The following is a 19,090-nucleotide window of genomic DNA, read 5'->3' on the forward strand; positions in this document are numbered from 1 at the left end:
TTGCGGGCTGCTGTTTACGAGGCTCCAGGAGGGCGGCGATGTCCCGCCCCCGCCCCGCCCCCTGGGCGTGCCCGGAAGCGGCTGGGGGCGCGGCCGCCCAGCGCAGCCCAGCGCCGCGGGCCGGGGCCGCTCGCCCGCCGCCATCGCCGCCATGGCCTGCGGCGTCTCGGCCGCCGAGTGCCTGCGGGAGTGGGAGGAGCTGCAGGACGGCTACCAGCGCATCCAGGTACCGCACCCCGCCGGCTGCCCGCACCCCGCCGGCTGCCGGCCCCGGCACCGCCCGCTGCCCCCGGAGACCCCGGCCCGGCGGGCGGTGGCCTCAGCCGGCGGGTGGGCGAGCACCGGTGGCGGCCGGGTGGCGTCTGCGGTGGCGTCAGGGCTCGCTTCGACCCCGGCGTACCGCGGGGCGGTTCGTTACCCTTTGCCGGGGCAATGGCGGGGCGAGGGACCCCCTCGTCCCGGGGTTACCGGCACCGCGGGGGAGGGCTCCTCCGTGGAGGTGGTGGGTGCCCCCGCAGCATCCCCTCGGATTGCGGTCCCTTCTCCCCCTGTGGCCCTGCCGCGACCCTCGGTCATGAATCCTTGTGCTTCTGGGAAAGGGTTTTGGAGCAGGGCAGGGGGTCCAGGGCTGGGCCGGGTCCCCACCACGGAGCCTTGCCCGGGCACCGGCCTTTGGCCAGAGCCGTGGCCTTCCAGGGCTGGCCGGTCTCCTTGTCCAGCCTGCCATGGACGTGGCGTCAAGACGCAAGATCTCCGGATTTTTAAAGGCCAGGAGCAGGGAGCGGCGCTGCCTGGCATGGCACGGCCAGGAAGGAGGTGCGCAGTTGCCGCTCCACACTCCTTATGGCTCCTCTCGTCCTGGCTCTGGCAAGCCCAAAGCCGGCCTCGCAGGGGAGCAGAGGTAGCCAGGAATGGTCACACCACAGCCAGGCGCCTGGAACGGATAGCCTGCCTCCCTCAAACCCGGGCACCCACCCTTGGGTGCCCTGGTACCCACCAGGGCTCTGTGCCAAGAAGGTGACTGGTATCAGAGCTGTTTCCACCTGCTTTGTGTAATCCCCAGGGCGCTTGTTGCCTGGGGAAGGAGTGGGCAGGGTTCAGCTCAGACAGGGGTCACCCAAGGAAAAGGTTGGTTAACCATCTTCTGCTGTGCTTCAGATCTGCAGCTGCACCAGTTCCCTTTCCCCCTCCTTCCCCCCTGGGAGTGGGGTGAAGCGGATGTTGTTGCGGGCACGTCGCAGCTGTGCCCAGATCTGGGGCAAGGGAGGCTTTGAGAAACCTCCTCTTGCTCCATAGGGGTTGCATGGATGTCCTGGGTTGCCCGCTTTGAACCCTGCACGCAGCCATGCTGTGGCAGCCCTTTCCTTTGGAAACCTTCTCCTGGGGTGGCTCCTGGTCCAGGCTGTCTCCAGACATTGTGCTGGGATGCTGGCACGACTAAGGGAGTCGTCACAAAAGCTGCTTTTTCTCAGTTGACTCCAGAGCAAGAGAAGGAGGTGACTCCAGATGGGAGCAGGAAAGCTTGATAGCCGAGCAGCAAATGTCTCGTGAGAGATCAGGGACATAAATCACCGCAGGGGGAGCCAGCACTATCTGGGATCTGTTCCCACCCTGCCACTGCTTGTCACCAGAGGGAGAACAAGTTGTTTCCCTCTCTGTTTCACCTTTCTCCTTGCAGCTTTGAGATCTGCTGATAAAGTGCTTGATAAGAGCTACAGAGGCTAAAACTTGTGCATCAAGGTCTAGTCCAAGGGTTGTTACGAGCAGCATTTAATTCCCTAGTGGAGGTGGCATTCAGGCTGCCCGTGGTCGAAGTGAGGCTCTTTTCCAGCTGACCTGGACAAGAAGCAGCATAGATCCAGCCATGCTCTCTCCTTTCCTTTCTAAATATAGCAAAGAATGGCATCTAGCCTTACCCAGGTGTGGTTGGGTTACCGCTGCACGAGGAGCCAGGCGCTTGGCTGCAGCCCTGCTGCCACTCTGTCCTTTGTCTGGCTCGTTGACGGGCTCCTTCCAGCTTCCTGGGGGTGCATGGGATGGAGCCCCAGAGCCACGAGTCAGGTGCTGCACGAACCTCCAGGCAGAGAGAGCCGCTTGTCCTGCCCCAGCAGCCAAAGCCACCACTGCTGGGTGGCTGCTGCCCTCAGCTGTAGCCCTGGCCCCAGCAGCATTTTCTCCCTCCCCCGAGTCTTTCCCATCCCCGGTGCAGCAGTCAATGGTTTCCCAACTACGGGAGCATCCCCAGAGCAGGATTGCTGGCTGGACTTGCACAGGCCGCAGCTGGAGCCGGGTCGGACACAAGCCATGTGCGAGGGCCGGAGCAGGCTGTGCCATGCGGATGTGCCTGCACCTGTAGATAACTTCCTTGGGATTGGGGGTGGGCATCCCCAGCAGCTGCTCCTGCCCCCACAGGAGCCAGGATGGCTGCAGGCTGGCCCCAAACGTGCCTGGCCTCTACAACCACCTCTTGTCTTACCCAGCTGCTTTGCAGGTGAAGTTAAAGACGGCTTTTAACAGATGCCCCCACAGAAGGTCCGAGGACAGGGATGGCTGGGCAGGCAGCTGTAACGCATGCTGGTCTCTCCTTCCCAGGATAATCACAAGCTGTACAAGCAGAAACTTGAGGAGCTAACCAAGCTCCAGGACGGGATCTCCAGCTCCATCGCACGACAAAAGAAGCGACTGAAGGAGCTGTCGTTCTCCCTCAAAAAGTAAGTTGGCATCCTGGGATGGGGTGGGACAGGATGGGAAAGCAGCAAGGACAGGGCTGTTGAACTCAGCTCATGGCCCTGTGTCCAATTCAGACCTCGCTGCAGCCTCCCTGGTAGCAACGTGCTGTGGAGGTCTGGACTCACCCAGGCAGATCTTCCTTCCTCAGCTTCCCTGTTCTCTGCCCCGGTTTGTGCCTTGTTTGCAACTTGGGGCTTGCAAGGGCTTTGCAGGTAACTTGAACTGCCCTCTCCTGCACAAAGCTCTCTCTCTCCATCCTTCCTCGAGGGTGAGAAGACCACCTGGCCTCACTCACTCTCATTCCTGCTTCCTTTCCTTTAGCAACATCCCAGCTAGCCAGAGCAGCTTGCCCTGCCAATAGTCACGGACTTGCCTCTAGTCCATCTTCCCTGTCCTTGGGTTGTCCTTGTCTGAGACAGTCATGTATCAAGTGCCAGCACGTGCTGCTTGTGTTACAGAGGCTATCCTGATGCCAGCACCTGTGTTTTCCCCCCCAGATGCAAAGCCCACGTGAGTCCCGAACAGGAGGAGTCCATCCAGGAGACCCAGAGCCTAATAAAAGAGAGGCAGAATGTTTTCTTTGAGATGGAGGCCTATCTACCAAAGAAGAATGGGTAAGAGGCCTCTCATCCCTGGGTGAAACACCAATTCCTCCCTCCGTGTCCCTGTGGCTGGAATGCTGCAAGGCACAAACCTGCTGTCACCCTGCTCCCAGCAGTGTCCCAGCTGGGCTGCTCCGCTTCGGCTCCCCTGAGGACACCTGGGCAGGAGCCAGCCTGAGCCTCTGCAGTGCTGCCCTCGTCCCCCTCACTCCTCTGCCTGCTCGTGGCCTTCACCTGCCCTTGAACGGCAGCCGTGCGCGGGGGCGAGCCCCGGCAAGCACCCCAGTGCCCACAGGAGGTGGGGGGTGTGCTCAGCCACCCGTCCCCCTGCCCTTGGGAGGAGATGCCAGAGTGTTTGTGCCAGTCACGCTGCTTGGCAGCTCCGAGTGGAAAACAGCTGGGGGTTCTCAGCCCCGCGGCCGCACGAGGGGACAGCTCTGCCTCAGCCCCGCGGCAGCGCTGCCAGCTCCCGGGCAGGCACCCGTCCTAACTCCCCGTCTGCTCTCTCCCCAGGTTGTACCTGAGTCTGGTGCTCGGGAACGTGAACGTCACGCTGCTCAGCAAGCAGGCCAAGTACGGCTCTCGCGTCACTGCTGCCGTGTGCTTTGCCTGCCTTGGGATCCCCTTGTCACTGGGAAACAGCAGCTCCCGGGCTGAGCTGCCGCATGTGCAGCAGACACGTGGCTGGCTTGGCTCACCCGGTGCAGATTCCCGTCCCGGGCTGTCCCCTGCTTCCTTTCCTGGAATCAGCCGGGTCCTCGACTCCCCCTGACGCTTCTGCCACTGGGCTGGGACAGACCATTAGCTCTGACAGCTAAATAGGATCCTTCACTGAACCCCTCTCCAGGTTTCCCCTGTGTTAAGGGCTTCCAGGAGAGTCAGACTTGTGCAGCTACTGGCAAGCCACCACCTCTCCCCTTGGGGAAACGCCAATGGCCGGTTTTGGCCCATGAGAGCCCCCCTCCATGCTGGGACACTAATGCCAGAGGTGCCCAGCCAGGAGCCCGTGTCCTCCTCCCCCTGTTCCCCAGGTCTCCCCTTGGAGAGCTGCACAGACCCCAGTCTGCCCATCTTCCCAAGTTGTCCTGGCCACCCGCCAGGCTGGCATGGTTTGGAGGGTCTGGAAGGTGCCTCACCCGTGTGAAAGCAGCCTGGTGTGCTCTCCTCTCAGAAATACCCAGGAGACAGGGCTTTTCCTGAGCATGTCCCAGAGGTTCCCAGCAGAACGCTTTTGTCCACCCAGGTGAGGACACAGACTTCCAGCAGCCACCTTGCTCCAAGCCTTCCTTATGCTTCCCTGCAGGTTTGCATATAAAGATGAGTACGAGAAGTTCAAGCTCTACCTCACCATCATCTTACTCATAGTCTCTTTCTCCTGTCGCTTCCTCCTCAACTCCAGGTGAGTCTGGCTTGGATGCTGGGCAGAGATCTCCTCCCAGGGCCCCGTGTCCTCCTCTCCCATCCTAAAAGCTCCAGAGCTGAACAGGAGATCCTGAAAAAGTATCTGGCTGCTGCCCTGGAAGTGGGGTGGCTCTTGTGGCTGCTGTGATCGCACAGTGGCCATGGTGGGTGGTGGAGAAGCAGGTCTCCCTGGCCGCAGGGTAGGTGGGCATCCCACAGGGTGGCTGCCTCCGTGCCCATGCCCCCAGCACATGGGTGGTGCCACTTCTGCCACCTTTACGCCTTGCTTTGTTTGACACCAGGGTGACAGATGCTGTCTTTAACTTCCTCCTGGTGTGGTACTACTGCACCCTCACCATTCGGGAGAGCATCTTGATCAACAACGGATCCAAGTGAGTCCCTTGGGTTCTGGGAGGGGGACGTGTGGCGAGTTGGTCCTTCTCTGCAAGGCTGAGGAGTTGGGACCCATTGCGTAGCTCTGTGCTTCCCATGGGAGCAGCTCCCTCCAACTTGGGGTGTGTAGCAAACCCCAGTAATGAGCTGTGTGAGCGGGGCGGGAGGAACTCCCCGTGCAGAGGCGTGCGGGAGGGTGGAGCAGCGGTTGAAAGAGACCCAGTCCCCAGGTGCTGCCTAAACTGGAGGCACTGGGTCCTGCTCCATGCACAGCTGTTTCATAATCTGCTCCTTGCCTTGCCCTGGGAGCTGGGGGATGGCGCTGGGCTGGCTTCACTGTCCTGGGGTGCGTTTGGGTCCCGTTTCATGCTCCAGACCTGACACCGCTGCTTCTCTGTGTCTGCCTTCCAGAATCAAAGGCTGGTGGGTTTTCCATCACTATGTCTCCACCTTCCTCTCAGGTGTCATGCTAACGTGGTAAGTGTGCATCCCCCCGGCCCGTGGGGGGCTGGCTCGGGCTGTGGCCAGCTCAGGTGAAGGGGCCTTTGCTGCCTTAACCCATGGCCATAGTCCTGCTCCGTGCACGTTGTGGTCCAACAGTTGACTCCACGTGTTCCTCACGGGGCCCAAGCGCCCTAAATGAAGCAGCCATTGGCACCTCTGTGTGGCAGGCAGGGTCCCTGGGCTGGGGCACACGAGGTGCTGTGACGCTGTGCCTGAGCTGGGGTGTCCCCCAGTTTCGGTGGGAGCCGGGGCGAGGCAGCGGTGCCCTTACCCTGGCTATGGGGCAGGCAGGGGTGGCTGCGTCCCCTCTCGGCCCCACGTCCCCCAGCCAGCACTGTCTCTCCGCAGGCCAGACGGGCTCATGTACCAGATGTTCAGGAACCAGTTTCTTTCCTTCTCCATGTACCAGAGTAAGTGCTGCCACGTGGGCAGGGGGCTGGGGCTGGCCTGGGGTGCTGAGCATGCCTGCCTGGCCCTGCGACACGCGGAGACCCAGCTGTGGCTGCTCACAGCTCCCCCCTCCCCTGGGTTTTCCCTGGGCCTCTCTCCTGCCTGCCACTGCCCCGGCGCCGGGGATGGTCTTTGTGTACAGGGTCATTGCAGAGCCCGGCTGCTGCTGGGGCTGAGAGCTGGTGCCTGGGCACCTGCTGACCGCAGCCACGCTCTCCTTGCAGGCTTCGTGCAGTTCCTCCAGTACTACTACCAGAGTGGGTGCTTGTACCGGCTGCGAGCGCTGGGCGAGAGGCACAACATGGATCTGACTGTGGGTAAGCGGGGATTTTTCCTCACTGCTTGTCCCAGTTCAACTGGACCTGCTGTTGCCACAGGGCCTGTGGCTGCTAGCAGCCTCCCTCCCACCACCGGACTGGTGCTTGGCTAACTGGGAGCTGTGGTTTCCATTGAAGGCGATGGGTGACAGTTATTTTTGTTTTGAGGCTAGTTGGACTGCGGTTTATCAGGGGCAGAAACGGTAAAAGCTACAAGTAAAGCCAAAGCTGTGAGAGCAGCATCTCCTGGGGCTGGCAGCATCCTGTAGGCTGGATGTCATCCTCCTCCTCCTCTCCTGGGGCCACCAGCCCAGGGCTGGCTCCCTCAGGAGGTGAGGTAGCAGTGGCTGTGGCTCCTGGCATCCGAGCTTTCCCCAGGAACCACCTACAGATGTGAAACATCCCTCCAGCACCCCACGTACTTGTGGGCTGCCACCTGCCTGGCCCCTGTGACACAGAGTGCTCAGGCTGAGGGACAGCAGCCGCAGGGAGGGCAGCTCTCCCGGAGCAGCTTCCTCCAGAGCCCCCGTTGGATTAGCACTAGGAATCCCTGCAAGTACAAGTGCCCATGGTGAGGCTGCGTTAGCCTGGCAGGACCTTCTCAGCCAGGCATGGGGTGGCCACTGAACCTCCCGGCCCATGGCCCCAGGAGCTGGGCTCCATCCGTTCCCCCGTGCAGCGTGTTCTGGGGTCCTCATGTAACCCTCCATCCTTTGCAGAGGGCTTCCAGTCCTGGATGTGGAGAGGCCTCACGTTCCTGCTTCCCTTCCTCTTCTTCGGGCAGGTGAGTGCGCACCGTTCCTTGCAGGGACCTCAGGAGGCCAGAGCCTCAGGGGGGAGCAGATCGTGTCGTATCACGCTTGGCAGCCTGGACAACACGGGTCCCCGCAGGCTGCTGCAGCCACGTGATACTGATGCCAGGGAAATACTTTCCACAAATACTGAGCTTTTTGTTTTCTTCCAAGGCACCCACCACCTCCGTGACTCAGCTGGTGAGGTGGGGAGGACCTGGGGAAGTTTTGCCAAGTTCTTAAGTGATGTGCAAAGTACGGCAGAGGGGCTGGCGCAGAGAGCCCTTCCAAAACCCCTCTGAGCTGCTGCAGCTGACGGGCCAGTTCTTCCTTGGTCATTCAGGCTGCTGGCTGAAAGCAGCAGGCTGGTGTGAGGGTTCCTCCTGACCGCTGGGCTCTAGAGGGGGGCAAGGAAGGGGGAGATGTCCTAACTGGGGTCCTCTGCCCCCAAACTGGGATGGGGTCTCACTGCGTGCTGGGGCAGGCTGGCCTCACATGAGGTCTGCGGGGGGGGTTGTGCCCAGAGGAAGCAGCTGGATGAGCATCTGTGTGGGCTTGAGTGTCTGAAAGCAGAAACTCCTCTAAATCTCCTCTCTCCTGCAGTTCTGGCAGCTCTACAACGCCGTCACCCTCTTCCGCATGCTCCAGCACCCCGAGTGCAAGGAGTGGCAGGTAAGGGGGCTCCCAGGCAGCTGCCCTGGGGAGGGGGATGCCCCAGGCAATCCCTCCTGCTGACTTGTGCCTCTGTGGCTCCTGCAGGTCCTCATGTGCGGCCTCCCCTTCTTCATCCTTTTCCTGGGGAACTTCTTCACCACCCTCCGTGTGGTCCACCAGAAGTTTCAGAACAAGAACAAAGACACAAAGCGGAATTGAAGGGGGGCAGCGTGGGGGCCAGGACTGTTTCTCCCCACCAGCTCCAGCTCCCATCCCCTCGATGCCGTCCGGACTCTGGTGTCTGACCCCATCCCTTGGAAGCCTGGGCGTGGGACAGAGCTTGGCACCTGCTCACAAATGGACCGCGCGTTCACCACGGTGCTGGATCCGGGAATGTCCTGCCTGCCTTCCTCCTCCAGGAGAGCAGGGTACCCTAGAGAGCTGCTTCCTTCCCTCTGCCTTGAAGACATTTGCTGGGATGGTTCCCAGGGATCAAGCCCAGCTCCTCTGGCTGTGGGCAGGGGCAGCGCAGGGTGCCCAGCGTGGGCAAGGCAGGGTGCAGGACTGCCGGCTGCCTCTTACGCAGCTCCCTGGGGTGGTTGGGGCTCTCCCCCTTCTCACATCGCCTGCAGTCACTGCCCAGCACCCTCTCTGCTTCCAAGGGCAGCTGGAGGCTGTGCACAGTGCTGGCTCCCAGGCTCTGTGGGACCCCGCTCCTCTACCGTCGCACCGGTGGTGTGGGAGCACCCTGAGCCGGATCCAGGCTGCACACCAGAGCTGTGCAAACAGCACGCCGGTCTCGCATCTCTGGAGGATGCACGTGTAAAAATAAAGGGAAGGTGCTGCCTCGGGTTGCCGGGGCAGTCTCTGAACAGCTTGCATGCTCTGCTCTGCCGTTTGGGCTCATCTGGTCACCTCTCCGTGCCCCCACCCCAGCCCAGGGTGCGGCACTGTGAGCTGTGGCCACCTAACGAGCCCCGCAGGACATCAGCACCCCTACAGACTGGGGGAAGCCCTGTACTACCCCTGGGACCCCCTGGAGTGGTGGGAAGGAAAGAGCAGGTCTAGCACAGCTGTACCTTGGGCTGAAGCCCCCCAGTCCATCCCCACCGCCAGACCAGGGCTCAGCACCCCCGGGCAGGGGCTGGCCCCAGCTCCAGAGCGGCCACCCAGTCCCCAGGTTTCCTCCTCGTGATCAGCCATTGCTCCTGCCTCCCTCTTCCCTCTGGTGGAGCAGAGAGAGGGCAGGAAGCAAACTACAGAAACAGTATTTTTATTCCAAGGGCAAATGTATTTAAATAATTTACAGTCATTGGACAGCCTGAAAGTTGGTTTTGTTTTTTTTTTTTTTCTTTTTTCCCCATGATTTAAATCACAAAGATGTTAAAATAAAGACAGTATCTAAAAAATGACCATACACAGCATGAGGGAGGGGCTGAGCACAGGGGAGTTGCTGGACCCCAGGAAGGAAGCAGGCCCCCCCCCCCCCCCCCAAGCATGTCTCTTCCAGAGGGGAGAGGAGCAGGGCCCTCCGCACTGTGTGCTGGAGGGGAGGGGGGAGCAGGGGTAAGGAGCAGGGGCCTGTGGGGTCTCTGTGCCCAAAGCTGGCCCGAGAGGGTGGGAGGGGGGCAAGGGCAGATCGCCGCCCCAGGCCATGCCCTCACACCAAACCCACAGCGCAGGGGGCTGCAAGCTCCTCCACCTCTGTCCTCCCCAGGGTGGTCTCCAGCCCCAGGGGATAAGGCAACACCTCGCGTTCAGGGAAGGACCCCAGAGCTCCCCCCGCACCGCCCGTCCCTCCTGCCCCACGTCAGCCATGTCCCTCACCTCAAGACGAACGCTGGTGCTGTGAGGTGCTCCCTGGGGTGCCGGGGGGACCACGGCTCCTGGACAGCAGCCTGAGCTACCCCCCTGCCCCTCTCAACCCCTGCCACCCCCGGGGTACACAGCCTGCCCCGAGGGGCTGCTGTGGGCCCGGAGGGGTTGGGAGTGACACTGGGGTAGCTGTGGGCTGCGGCCAACGCTGTCACCCACAGCAGCAGTGGGTCAGCAGGCACTTTGCACCTCCTGTGGGCCCACACCTGGGGACCACCTGTTCTATCCCCGGCCCCACCAACCCCGCTCTTAGCTCCAGACATCCAGAGAGTACCGGCCCTTCGTCATCAGTTTCTTTACATAGTCCACGGCCTGGGGCTGGCCCATGTTCCCGAACTCGGCCACGATCTCATAGAAGGTGTTCTGCACATCCCGGGCCATGTTGCGAGCATCGCTGGAAACAAGGGGACCGTGAGCGAGGCAGTAACACGGCAAAGCCACAGAGCCCTGGTGGCCTCTCAACACCCAAACGCGGACGGTTTGCTCACCCCAGCCCACCTGCCGCTCGCCCTCCCCCGGGACAAGGACAGCGTAACCCCCCCAGGGCTTGTAACACACAAGGTGAGGAACCGCATCGCCCTTCCCGGCCACCGGACCTACCCGCACACGTAGATATGAGCATTCCCCTCATTAATCAGCTTCCAGATGTTTTCCTTGTTCTTCTTCAGTAAGTGCTGAACATAAACCTGGCAGGGAACAAGGTGGATGTGAGAAGAGAAGAGCCCAGCCGAGCCCCCAGCCCGTGGGCCATGGTGGGGGCGGGGAAGCCAAGCCTGTGCTCGTGGCTCCACAAGAGAGCGGAGCTGCTGGGTGCTCCTCGGATGCCACCAGCCCTCCCCAGCCGCCAGGCTCGAGGCTGGGAGGCTCCAGCCCTCAGGGCTTTTTCGTCCCTCGCTGCCACACCCCGGCATGACGAGGGGCAGCAGGGACGAGCAGCTGGGGGACCACAGCAGTACCTTCTCAGGCTGGTCCCTGGAAAAGGCGACGTTGAGCTGGGTGAGGACTCCCTCCTGATGGAAGCGGGCCAGCTCCTCGCGGTACAGGTAGTCCTCCCGCTCACGGCGGCAGCCGTAGTAAAGCACCGTCTCGCCCACCTCTTTGCCTGCAGGGTCACACAGCGGCCATCAGCTGCCCCCCTGCAGTCCCCAACCCTGGCCTCCCCACCTCCCCTCGTCCTGCCAGCCCGGGGGAGGCAGAGCTGCACCACAGCTTCTGTTCGTCAGGGGAAGCTCCAAGTACCCACGTGCTTTGGAATGAGTCTAAGTGACTTGACTGTGGTTATTTGGAGACACGGTGGCAGCGGTCAGAGAACTGACTCAGGTCTCTCCGCTCCGCCCCCCCCCCCCAAACATCCCCTGTGGCCAAGAGGAGGACAAAGCATCCTCACGCTGGGCAAACCCACTTTGCTGTTCACCCTGCTCCACCACCTCTGCTCTTCGCTAGAGCCATCAGCAGTGTGAGCAGCACAAGCTGCACCTCAGAGGCACCATCCTGCAGCAGCTCCAGTCCCCAGGGCTGGTTCTGGGCACTCACCTTGCTGCTTCAGCCAGGCCCGCTCCTGAATGAAGCCAATGAAGGGGGCTATGCCAGTTCCCGGTCCGATCATGATGACGGGCGTGCTGGGTTTGAAGGGCAGGCGGAACTGTGACTTCCTGACGTACATGGGCACCAGGGAGTTGCTCCCATTCTCGTTGGGCACCTTGTTCTTGAGCCAGTTGGTGGCCACCCCTTTGTTCAAGCGTCCTGTCTTGGTCTCGTACTCCACCGTCACGGCACAGATGTGGATGGCGTTGGGGTGAACCTGCAGGGAAGGGATGTCAGCACCAGGCCGAGAGGGAGCCCCAGCGACCCCACAGCTCAGTCCCTTGTGCTCAGGGATGGGGGGAAGTTTAACCTAATGTTAATGTTGGGACAGCTCTTCCTCCCCCGACAGATCAAGGCTCCCAGTATGCCCCACATGGGGCTTCTGTCTTGTGCCTGGCTCATCACAGGACCACTGAGCTCCCTTCAGTATTGCCAACAACCTCACAGCTTCAGGCACAAAATGAGGAGTGAATTTTGACCACCCCCTAAAACGCCACCTTGCTTCCAAAGCCCTGGAGGCACGAAGAGGAGCAGGGCTGCGGGGAGGGTGGTGGTATTGGGGCGCAGCTGGCTGCGGCACAGGACCCCCTGCAGACCCTGCGGAGGCTGGAATAATCCCCTTTTCTCATGCACAGAGATAACAAAAGCTGCCCCTCTCACAGAAAGGGTCACCTGGGCAGGTTCCCCATGTCCAGGCCCCAGCTGAGAAGGGGCAGCAGTCCCTCACAGCCTCCGTCCCCGCTGGAAGCACACTCACCTTGGACGAGGAGGCAATGGAGTAGTAGCGGGCCTGCAGGCGGGGCAGGAGCTCGCACAAGTGATCAATGGGGGGGCGCAGCGAGGGCATGTCCTGCAGGATGGCAAGGATGTTCCTCCGGGCCTCCACCACCCAGCTGAGGTAGAGAGCCTGCGGGCAAGGAGGGCACACGTGTGACAACTTCCCTACACAGCTGGCTAACACTCCCTCAAGCTCTCCGCACATGGTGCCCACCAGTCCTGGATCCCTTTCGGGGATCCCCCAGCACCCAGTTCAACCCAGCGGCTTTGCTGGGAAGGCCACAGCTCCCACCTTGCCCTCGGCAGCAGACGATGCCATTTTGCGGAGGCGCTCCTGCTCGCTGGCGTCCGTGGCGTACTGTGCCAGCTCGTAGAGGACGTTGGTGCGGGGCGGGTTGGTGATGTCCAGGTAGTACATCAGGGCTGTACGGTAGGACGTGGGGCAGGGGAAGGGATGTTTCTTATTGGATTCCTCTGGGGAAGAGGAAAAAAAATATTAAAAAATCAGCAACTGCATGCCGTTATGCCAGATTTCGTTCCAGCAGCTACATCAGTGTATGGGAGCTTGAGACAAGGCAGGGGAAGGGGCTTGAGGGAGGAGAGCAGCCCTGGGGCTGAATCAGCCTGTTGGCCAAAGCCCCAAGCCCACACTGAAGCAGCTCCAGCGCAGGGCTGCTCCCTTCCCAGGCAGCTCCCTCTCCCAGAAGCCCATTTTGTGTTGCACAGATGCTGCCTGAGAGCTTATTAGCAAAAAAAAACCCCAACAAAAAAAACCCGTGCTTCCCAATGGGGCCCTCTGCCCCGAGGTATCCATGCACACAGGCACCCTGCAGATTCCCAGACCAAGCAGAAGGGCTGCTCTCCATGGCTAATCTGGCTTCACATCTCCTTCAGAGCTGGCCTCAAAAGCGTCCTTAGTCTCCTTCAGCCAGGGACAGCTGTGCTCAGAGCCCCCTTGGGAAAGGTAAGCACCAGCAATCACGGCTGGAGCCATTCAGTTCGGCAAATTAAGAGGTCTGAAAGGGACAGGAATGACAGCATGAGGCCAGACAACACAGGACGTCGCACTAGGGGGCTGCAGACTCCGGCAGTACGTTAAAGCCACTTGCATCTGATGCCCCAGGTCAGGCTGCACTGCTTCAGGAGTAAGGCAGGCAGCAGCTGCCACCTTCCTCCTGCCAGAGGCCAGCTCTGCTGGGAACGCTGCCCCAGAAGAGCTCTTTGTATCAGCACAAGTGCTCCCTCCTGGCAGTTCGGTCCCCCAGCCTGTGCCTCCTCCAAGGGCTGAACAACAGCATCTCAGACACTAAGACCCCTGCTGAGCTCCGGGGCTGCTGCGGCAGAAGGATGCTCTGGCGAGCTGATGCTCCGTAATTAGGGGTGTGCTGTTACATAATTTGTTGTTGAATGGGCACACTAAGTACATTTCGCAACTGACCCACTTCAACTGGCTCTCGGCAAGCAGGCTCCATGCCACTGCTAAAACGGCATGGCATTTGGAGTGGCCACGGGACATCTCCGTTTGCCTGGAGGTACCCTATGGGACCCGAAGGTGATCTGACTCCTGCTCTGGTGGGAAGGACAGAGACCATAGCTGAAGGAGAACTGATGATGCTCAGGAGTGATTCATACTCACCATCCAAATTGTTCAGGGACATGATCGTGTCCAGATCCGTGCCCAGGATCTCACCTATCTGATTCACCAGAGAAGAGTCGTTGGCTGGGTACACCGCCACATGGTCCCCAGACTCATACCTGGCACGAGAGCAAGAGGAGAGCAGATAAAACACCAGCACTGCTCCTTGTCCACCCCAAGCCTGAGCTGCTCAGCCAGCAGACAAGTGGGCTGGTGCAAGGACAACACTGAGATCTGAGCTGCTACACAGTGCCTGCACAACCAGGGATGCCAAAGAGCTGGCAGTAACAGCAGAACATTATTCCACAACAGTCCTTTAAGAACCAGTTTTTTTTTTTTACAAGGGCCTTCCGAGATAATAGCAGTTTTGCCAAGACTTTGACAAAGCCAGACTTCCAGCAAGGAAAGATGGGACAACTCCCTGGCAGACAAGGAGCAAAGCTGCTCAAAACCTCTGCCGATTTTTGTTATATGTTAAACCACCTAGACTCATGGCTTTCTCACAAGCAGACATAGAGGAATTTGAGCCAGCAAGAAGGTTTTTAAGAACAGGGTTTTATTCCCCCCATGCTTGCACAACTCAGCCAGGCAAACCCAGGCACGAGTCATCCCCAGCTCTCCCCTCTCTCCAGTTTGTCTGCCCCCTCGTTTTTTGAATGCCTCCTAGAGAATTCTTGCAGCTGGGACTGCTCAGGTAGGATGGGTGCGTGCAGCCAGCTCTGGAGTGACCCAAAGCAGCCAGCTGGCATGGCCAGGCACAGCACAAGAGCTGGGAGAAAGTCCTGATATATGGTACAGAAGTCCAGAGGGGCAGTATTAAGTAATTATGAGAACAAGGTCCCCTTCTGAAGGGTGGGATGAGGCCAGTGCCACATCCTTGTTCTTTGCTCCTGATGCAGACTGCTCCTGTGAAAACAGAGAAGCAGTCTCCCATGGCAAGCTACCTGATTTTGGAGTTGGAGATATCCAGCTCCAGGTGCATAAGGTGTCGCTCTCCACCCTCATTCAGCTTGCGGTTCTCTGTAACCTGGGCCAGGAAGGGGTTCTTGGCATCAAATGGTCTGGAAGGAAAGACAAGGACCCTCTGGGTTACTCTCCTGCAGGCTCACAGCTGTATCCAGGTGTGCTCCTCTGTCTCCAGAGCCAGTTCCCAGGATCTGAGCAGAGGGCTGTCCTCTTTCTCTTTCAAAGCACACTACAGCAGGAACCAAATTATGATCCTGCTGCTGCCACATTGGCACAGAAAACAAACCTCCTTCTAAGCAGAGCTCAGCAGTCAACAGCTTCTGTCCCATTAAGAATACATGACTCAAAAGTAGATCGGAGGGACTATCACATCCCAGCGAAATATTTCAGGTTGGAATTAATTTATACAGCTAATCACCCCACAGCAACACTGCAAGTGACCATCATGCATTAGCTACCCCACCCCGGGCAAGGAAAGGCTTTGAGTGACCTCAGGACAGCTGCTGCAAATGTACCCGCCAAAGGGCACACACAAACACAGCCACCTCCTCACTGCTTCAGTAACCGGGGAATCTCAGAGAGTCCCAGTGGGGACTGGAGCCCGTCTCTCTTGGGCAGAGGCCGGCCACACGGCTGCACTGCAGAAATGACACTGCCTGCATAGCCGGGGGCGTTAGAAACATCCAGGATCCATCGGCCAAAGCCTGGCCCACGTGTACCCTGCCCAGGGTAGTTTGGCACTTACGGCTTCTGGTTCTCATAGCTCTTGAGGCGGCCCATCTCACCGGTGTAGACTTTGTTCATGTTAACATCGGTGTGCACCACCAGCTCATACTGGCGGATGCTGGAGGAGGAAGGGGGAGGAGAGAAAAAAAAAAAGAGAAAAAAGTCAAACTGGAAATCACACGGTACACCTGGAACCATCATCTGCTTTGCTGGACTTGCTGCAGTTCAAGAACAAATGCATCTTCCATCCATTTGCCCCTCTGGAGACACGAGGGATCAGGCAGACCGTGCAGGAAGCCCAAATGAAACGGAAACCTCAGCTTCACGGGGAGCATCGCAACCCAGCAAAGCCACCCACGAAGGAACCAAACCCATCACATCCCCACTCAGAACAGAAATCCAGAGCTGGGTCCAAACCCGCACCAGGAGGGGCTCAGTCCGAACAGCCCAGCTCACTGCTCTACTTCACACACGCCCTCCCAGGTCCGGAAGGGGAGGCAGCATACGGGACAGGGGACAGCAGCTCAGGGCTGATGGCACAGCCACCACAGGTGGGCAGCCTCTCCGGCACCTAAAGAATTTGCTGCCGTACTCACCTGGACTCTTCTCCTGTAGCCTCCACCCCGAAGTGCTCACACACTGCTGGCCAGAACTGCTCCCTCCAGGTGATGAAGTCTTCTTCCAGGCTAACCAGGGCAACAGAAAGATTCAATAACCTGGCCCCAGCTGGGAACAAAGGGGCATTCCCTGAGGAGCCACCTGAGATCCCTACAGACTCCTCCCTTCACGGTAGGAAAAGGCATCTGCCTTTGGACCCAGGCGGTCTGGGTACCTCCACATCCCCACAGATCATGAGAGCATCTTCAGAGCACTAAGTGGGTGGGAGGGAACTGTTGCCATACCAGCCACTCCTTCCTTCACCAGGTCTGCCAAGGAAGGCTTTGTTACTCAGGCTCTGTCTTTAACCAACCCACCTGCCCCTTGTCCACTCCTGGCTTCAGGTCACCTTCCTAAAAGGCAGATTCCACCATGGCAATGCTTATTTTTCTGGGCTCAGAGCCTCCCACATACAGCACATCCCTCTCATCAGATCTTACAGCCCTTTAGAAGCAAAGCCACAGGCCGATGTAATTTCCCACGTGCTAAATCTGCTACCCACAGCGTGCTCAGGTGAGCAGAGGTCCAAAAAAAACCCATAAAAAACCAACCAAACATCGTCCAAGTTGGAAAATTGCTGCCTTCCACCATAAAACCAACAGTTCACAAGGAGACAGCATTCGCCTCCTCCACAAGGATGGGTGGGTTTATCCATACAGGTTAGGTTAACAACGGAGCTCCAGCAGCAGGAGTAAAGGCAGAGGAGGCTGCAAAACTTCCTCAAGTAATAACTATGGTCATTTAAAACTAATGTGGGATTTTCCAGACACAAGATCCCCTAGGATAGTCTTAGGTGTACAGGGATCCGATTGTGGGTGAGAGAGCAGATGGACACACACACTTGAAGACATGTCAGAATCCACAGCCAGCCTGTGGGGTTTATTTCTGTCCTAGTAGTAGAGCCAACTCCATGCCCAGTTCCTTTGCACAATGCTTTAGCCTGCTCTGACCAGCCCTTCAAGCCAAGCCACTTACTTGCCATCGTCATCTCCCAGCCCGAGTTCAAAGATGCGCTGGGCTCCAAGTTCCTCCAGCCTCTTGTCCACATACTTCCCCATGGCATTGAAGTGCTCATAAGTCTTGTTCCCCAGCCCGAAGACCTGGAAGGGAACACCAATGAGCATGGAGAAGCAGAGGCTGGACTTTTCCCATCCAGTTGGCACTCTCTGGCCAGTATCACCCAGCAAAGGATGCTGAAGACAGACAGCAAGACCTACCCCAGCTCCTCACCAGCTCTTTGTGGACCTTGAGTAAGTATCTACCACTGGAGAACGCCTGGTCAGCAGGCACCACCAACTCCCCCGAGCCATCCCGGGCACATCACGAGGATGCACCACAAGAGCTGCCTGCACCATCCCCTCCAGGGACCAGTGAAAGCCTGGGCTGCCTGCAGACCAGTTGCTGTCCCTTGCCTCCCACAAACCGCTCGGCAAATGTTTGCTCACTGCTTGTATACAGAGCAGCTTAACATCTCCAGCAGTGGATTTTCTCCTCATTTGCAATTATTATGCTGCCTAAGGAATTTGGCCAGCGTTTAGGTGAGGTGGCTGTATCTCAGCCAATTATTCAGCTCAGCACAGGAAAAGAGCTATACGCTCCTCCAAGTGATTTAATTTGCAGGAGTAGATCTGGCCCAGGGCTGCTCAATTAGCTTCTGAACAGCAGCAGCCGCCTGTAACTCATTTACAGACCTCACATTCAATGCCTGCTGGGCTGTTTGTGGCAAGACATTACCAGCAAACCCTTGTGATTTAGAGAGTGGAGAGAGTACTCAGACATTCGCATTTAAAGCCCCCAGATATGCGTTTGCAAGTGTCCATGAAGCCCGGGGAGGAAGACAATAGGGACCACATCTGACACAGGCGCACAAGGCATAGGCATCACGTTGTGCCTTTACCCAAGCCCTGTGCAGGAACACTGGAGGGCTTTTGACTTTCCTGCTCAAATGCAACAGACTGGAATTGAGGCACTTACTGCAAATCGGAGACCTGACAGGTCAGCATCAGCCTCCTGCAGCCAGTCATAGAAGTCTTGGGCGTTGTCTGTGGGGTCACCCTCGCCGTAAGTGGCCATGCAGAACACAGCTAAGGACTTGTCGATCTCAGAGAGGCGACTCAGGTCCGACTGCAACCAAAGGAAAGAATAAACAGTCAAGGATCCCACAACGTAGTTATTGCGCAAGCCTATTTCTACAATGCTGCTACCTCTGGTGTGCAGAACAGAGCACCACGCAATGTCAAACAGCTGATTACAAAAGGGGTTGGGAAAGGCCAAACCCACCCGAAATGGCAGGGGAAATATAGCTAACCACCCTCACTGGACTGCAATTCAATGTTTCTACCCCACCTGAAAAGCGGTAAGATTTTCTGTACAAGGCTTTGAGGGACCAGGATCATTGTTCACTCTGGAGAACACAATGCCAGTGCCTCTGTCCAAGACCACAGCAGTACGGGACCAATGCTGACTTCAGAAGGAATATGGAGCGAGCTTCATGCTGCCTGTGGACGACTTGTAACTCCCAAGACTCCAGACTACCCTCCTCTTTCAGTCATGTTGCAGTGTTTGCTCCAATCTGTAGAATGGCAAGGACCAAGCCTATCTCTGCATCTCTCAAGCTGATCTTTTCTCCACTAACTGACACTACTAAAAGGGCAACTGTTCCTTCTCCAGCATCTTTCTTTCTGGGGTTTTTTAGGGGATGTTAAAAGGATGTTATCTATCCTGTTCATGGATAAATTACCAAGTCATACTCCTCTGGATCCGCTGCCATGCCCCTGAGGCCATAGCGATGAGCATCTTTGGCGAGACGATTGGCAAACTCCTCTGCTGTACCTGTTTGGGAACCGTAGAAAACCACTATGTTTCGCCCCTGGGGAGAAAGAGAAATCCCTGTTAAACGGTGATTACTTCTTTGGTAAACACACACACAAAGCACATCTTGTCAGAGACAAAGGAAACGCCTCGGATCAGGAGCCCTGGCCTGCAACCTAAAGGCAACTAGGAGTCTGCACTTGTACGGGGCTCCAC

At 58.4% G+C, this 19,090-nt stretch overlaps 2 protein-coding genes across 6 annotated transcripts in view; one reads left to right on the forward strand and one right to left on the reverse strand.

Annotated features, from left to right (window-relative positions):
• The first annotated feature begins 62 nt into the window (after window positions 1-62).
• TMEM120A (transmembrane protein 120A) lies at window positions 63-8,714 on the forward strand. Its single transcript, XM_080368141.1, has 12 exons — window positions 63-226; window positions 2,593-2,711; window positions 3,228-3,344; window positions 3,846-3,905; window positions 4,636-4,731; window positions 5,036-5,125; window positions 5,538-5,603; window positions 5,979-6,040; window positions 6,305-6,397; window positions 7,117-7,181; window positions 7,792-7,860; window positions 7,948-8,714. The coding sequence occupies exons 1-12, from the start codon at window positions 152-154 to the stop codon at window positions 8,059-8,061; spliced, it is 1,026 nt and encodes a 341-aa protein (XP_080224267.1). The 5' UTR covers window positions 63-151; the 3' UTR covers window positions 8,062-8,714.
• Window positions 8,715-9,099: 385 nt separating this feature from the next.
• POR (cytochrome p450 oxidoreductase) overlaps window positions 9,100-19,090 on the reverse strand; it is a 31,220-nt gene continuing 21,229 nt past the window's right edge. For all 5 annotated transcript variants that reach the window (XM_080367784.1, XM_080367785.1, XM_080367786.1 and 2 more), the window contains 13 exons: window positions 18,804-18,932; window positions 18,038-18,187; window positions 17,039-17,163; window positions 16,003-16,092; window positions 15,426-15,524; window positions 14,659-14,775; window positions 13,715-13,833; window positions 12,371-12,552; window positions 12,059-12,208; window positions 11,251-11,518; window positions 10,674-10,819; window positions 10,318-10,403; window positions 9,100-10,111 (listed from right to left, as the gene is read on the reverse strand). In XM_080367784.1, the coding sequence (XP_080223910.1) occupies window positions 9,967-10,111; window positions 10,318-10,403; window positions 10,674-10,819; window positions 11,251-11,518; window positions 12,059-12,208; window positions 12,371-12,552; window positions 13,715-13,833; window positions 14,659-14,775; window positions 15,426-15,524; window positions 16,003-16,092; window positions 17,039-17,163; window positions 18,038-18,187; window positions 18,804-18,932 (1,806 nt within the window). In that variant the 3' untranslated portion in view covers window positions 9,100-9,966. The remainder of the gene's footprint in view (window positions 10,112-10,317; window positions 10,404-10,673; window positions 10,820-11,250; window positions 11,519-12,058; window positions 12,209-12,370; window positions 12,553-13,714; window positions 13,834-14,658; window positions 14,776-15,425; window positions 15,525-16,002; window positions 16,093-17,038; window positions 17,164-18,037; window positions 18,188-18,803; window positions 18,933-19,090) is intronic.

This window comes from Falco punctatus (assembly GCF_963210335.1).
Source record: "Falco punctatus genome assembly, chromosome: 1".
In the NCBI taxonomy this organism is placed as follows: domain Eukaryota; kingdom Metazoa; phylum Chordata; class Aves; order Falconiformes; family Falconidae; genus Falco; species Falco punctatus.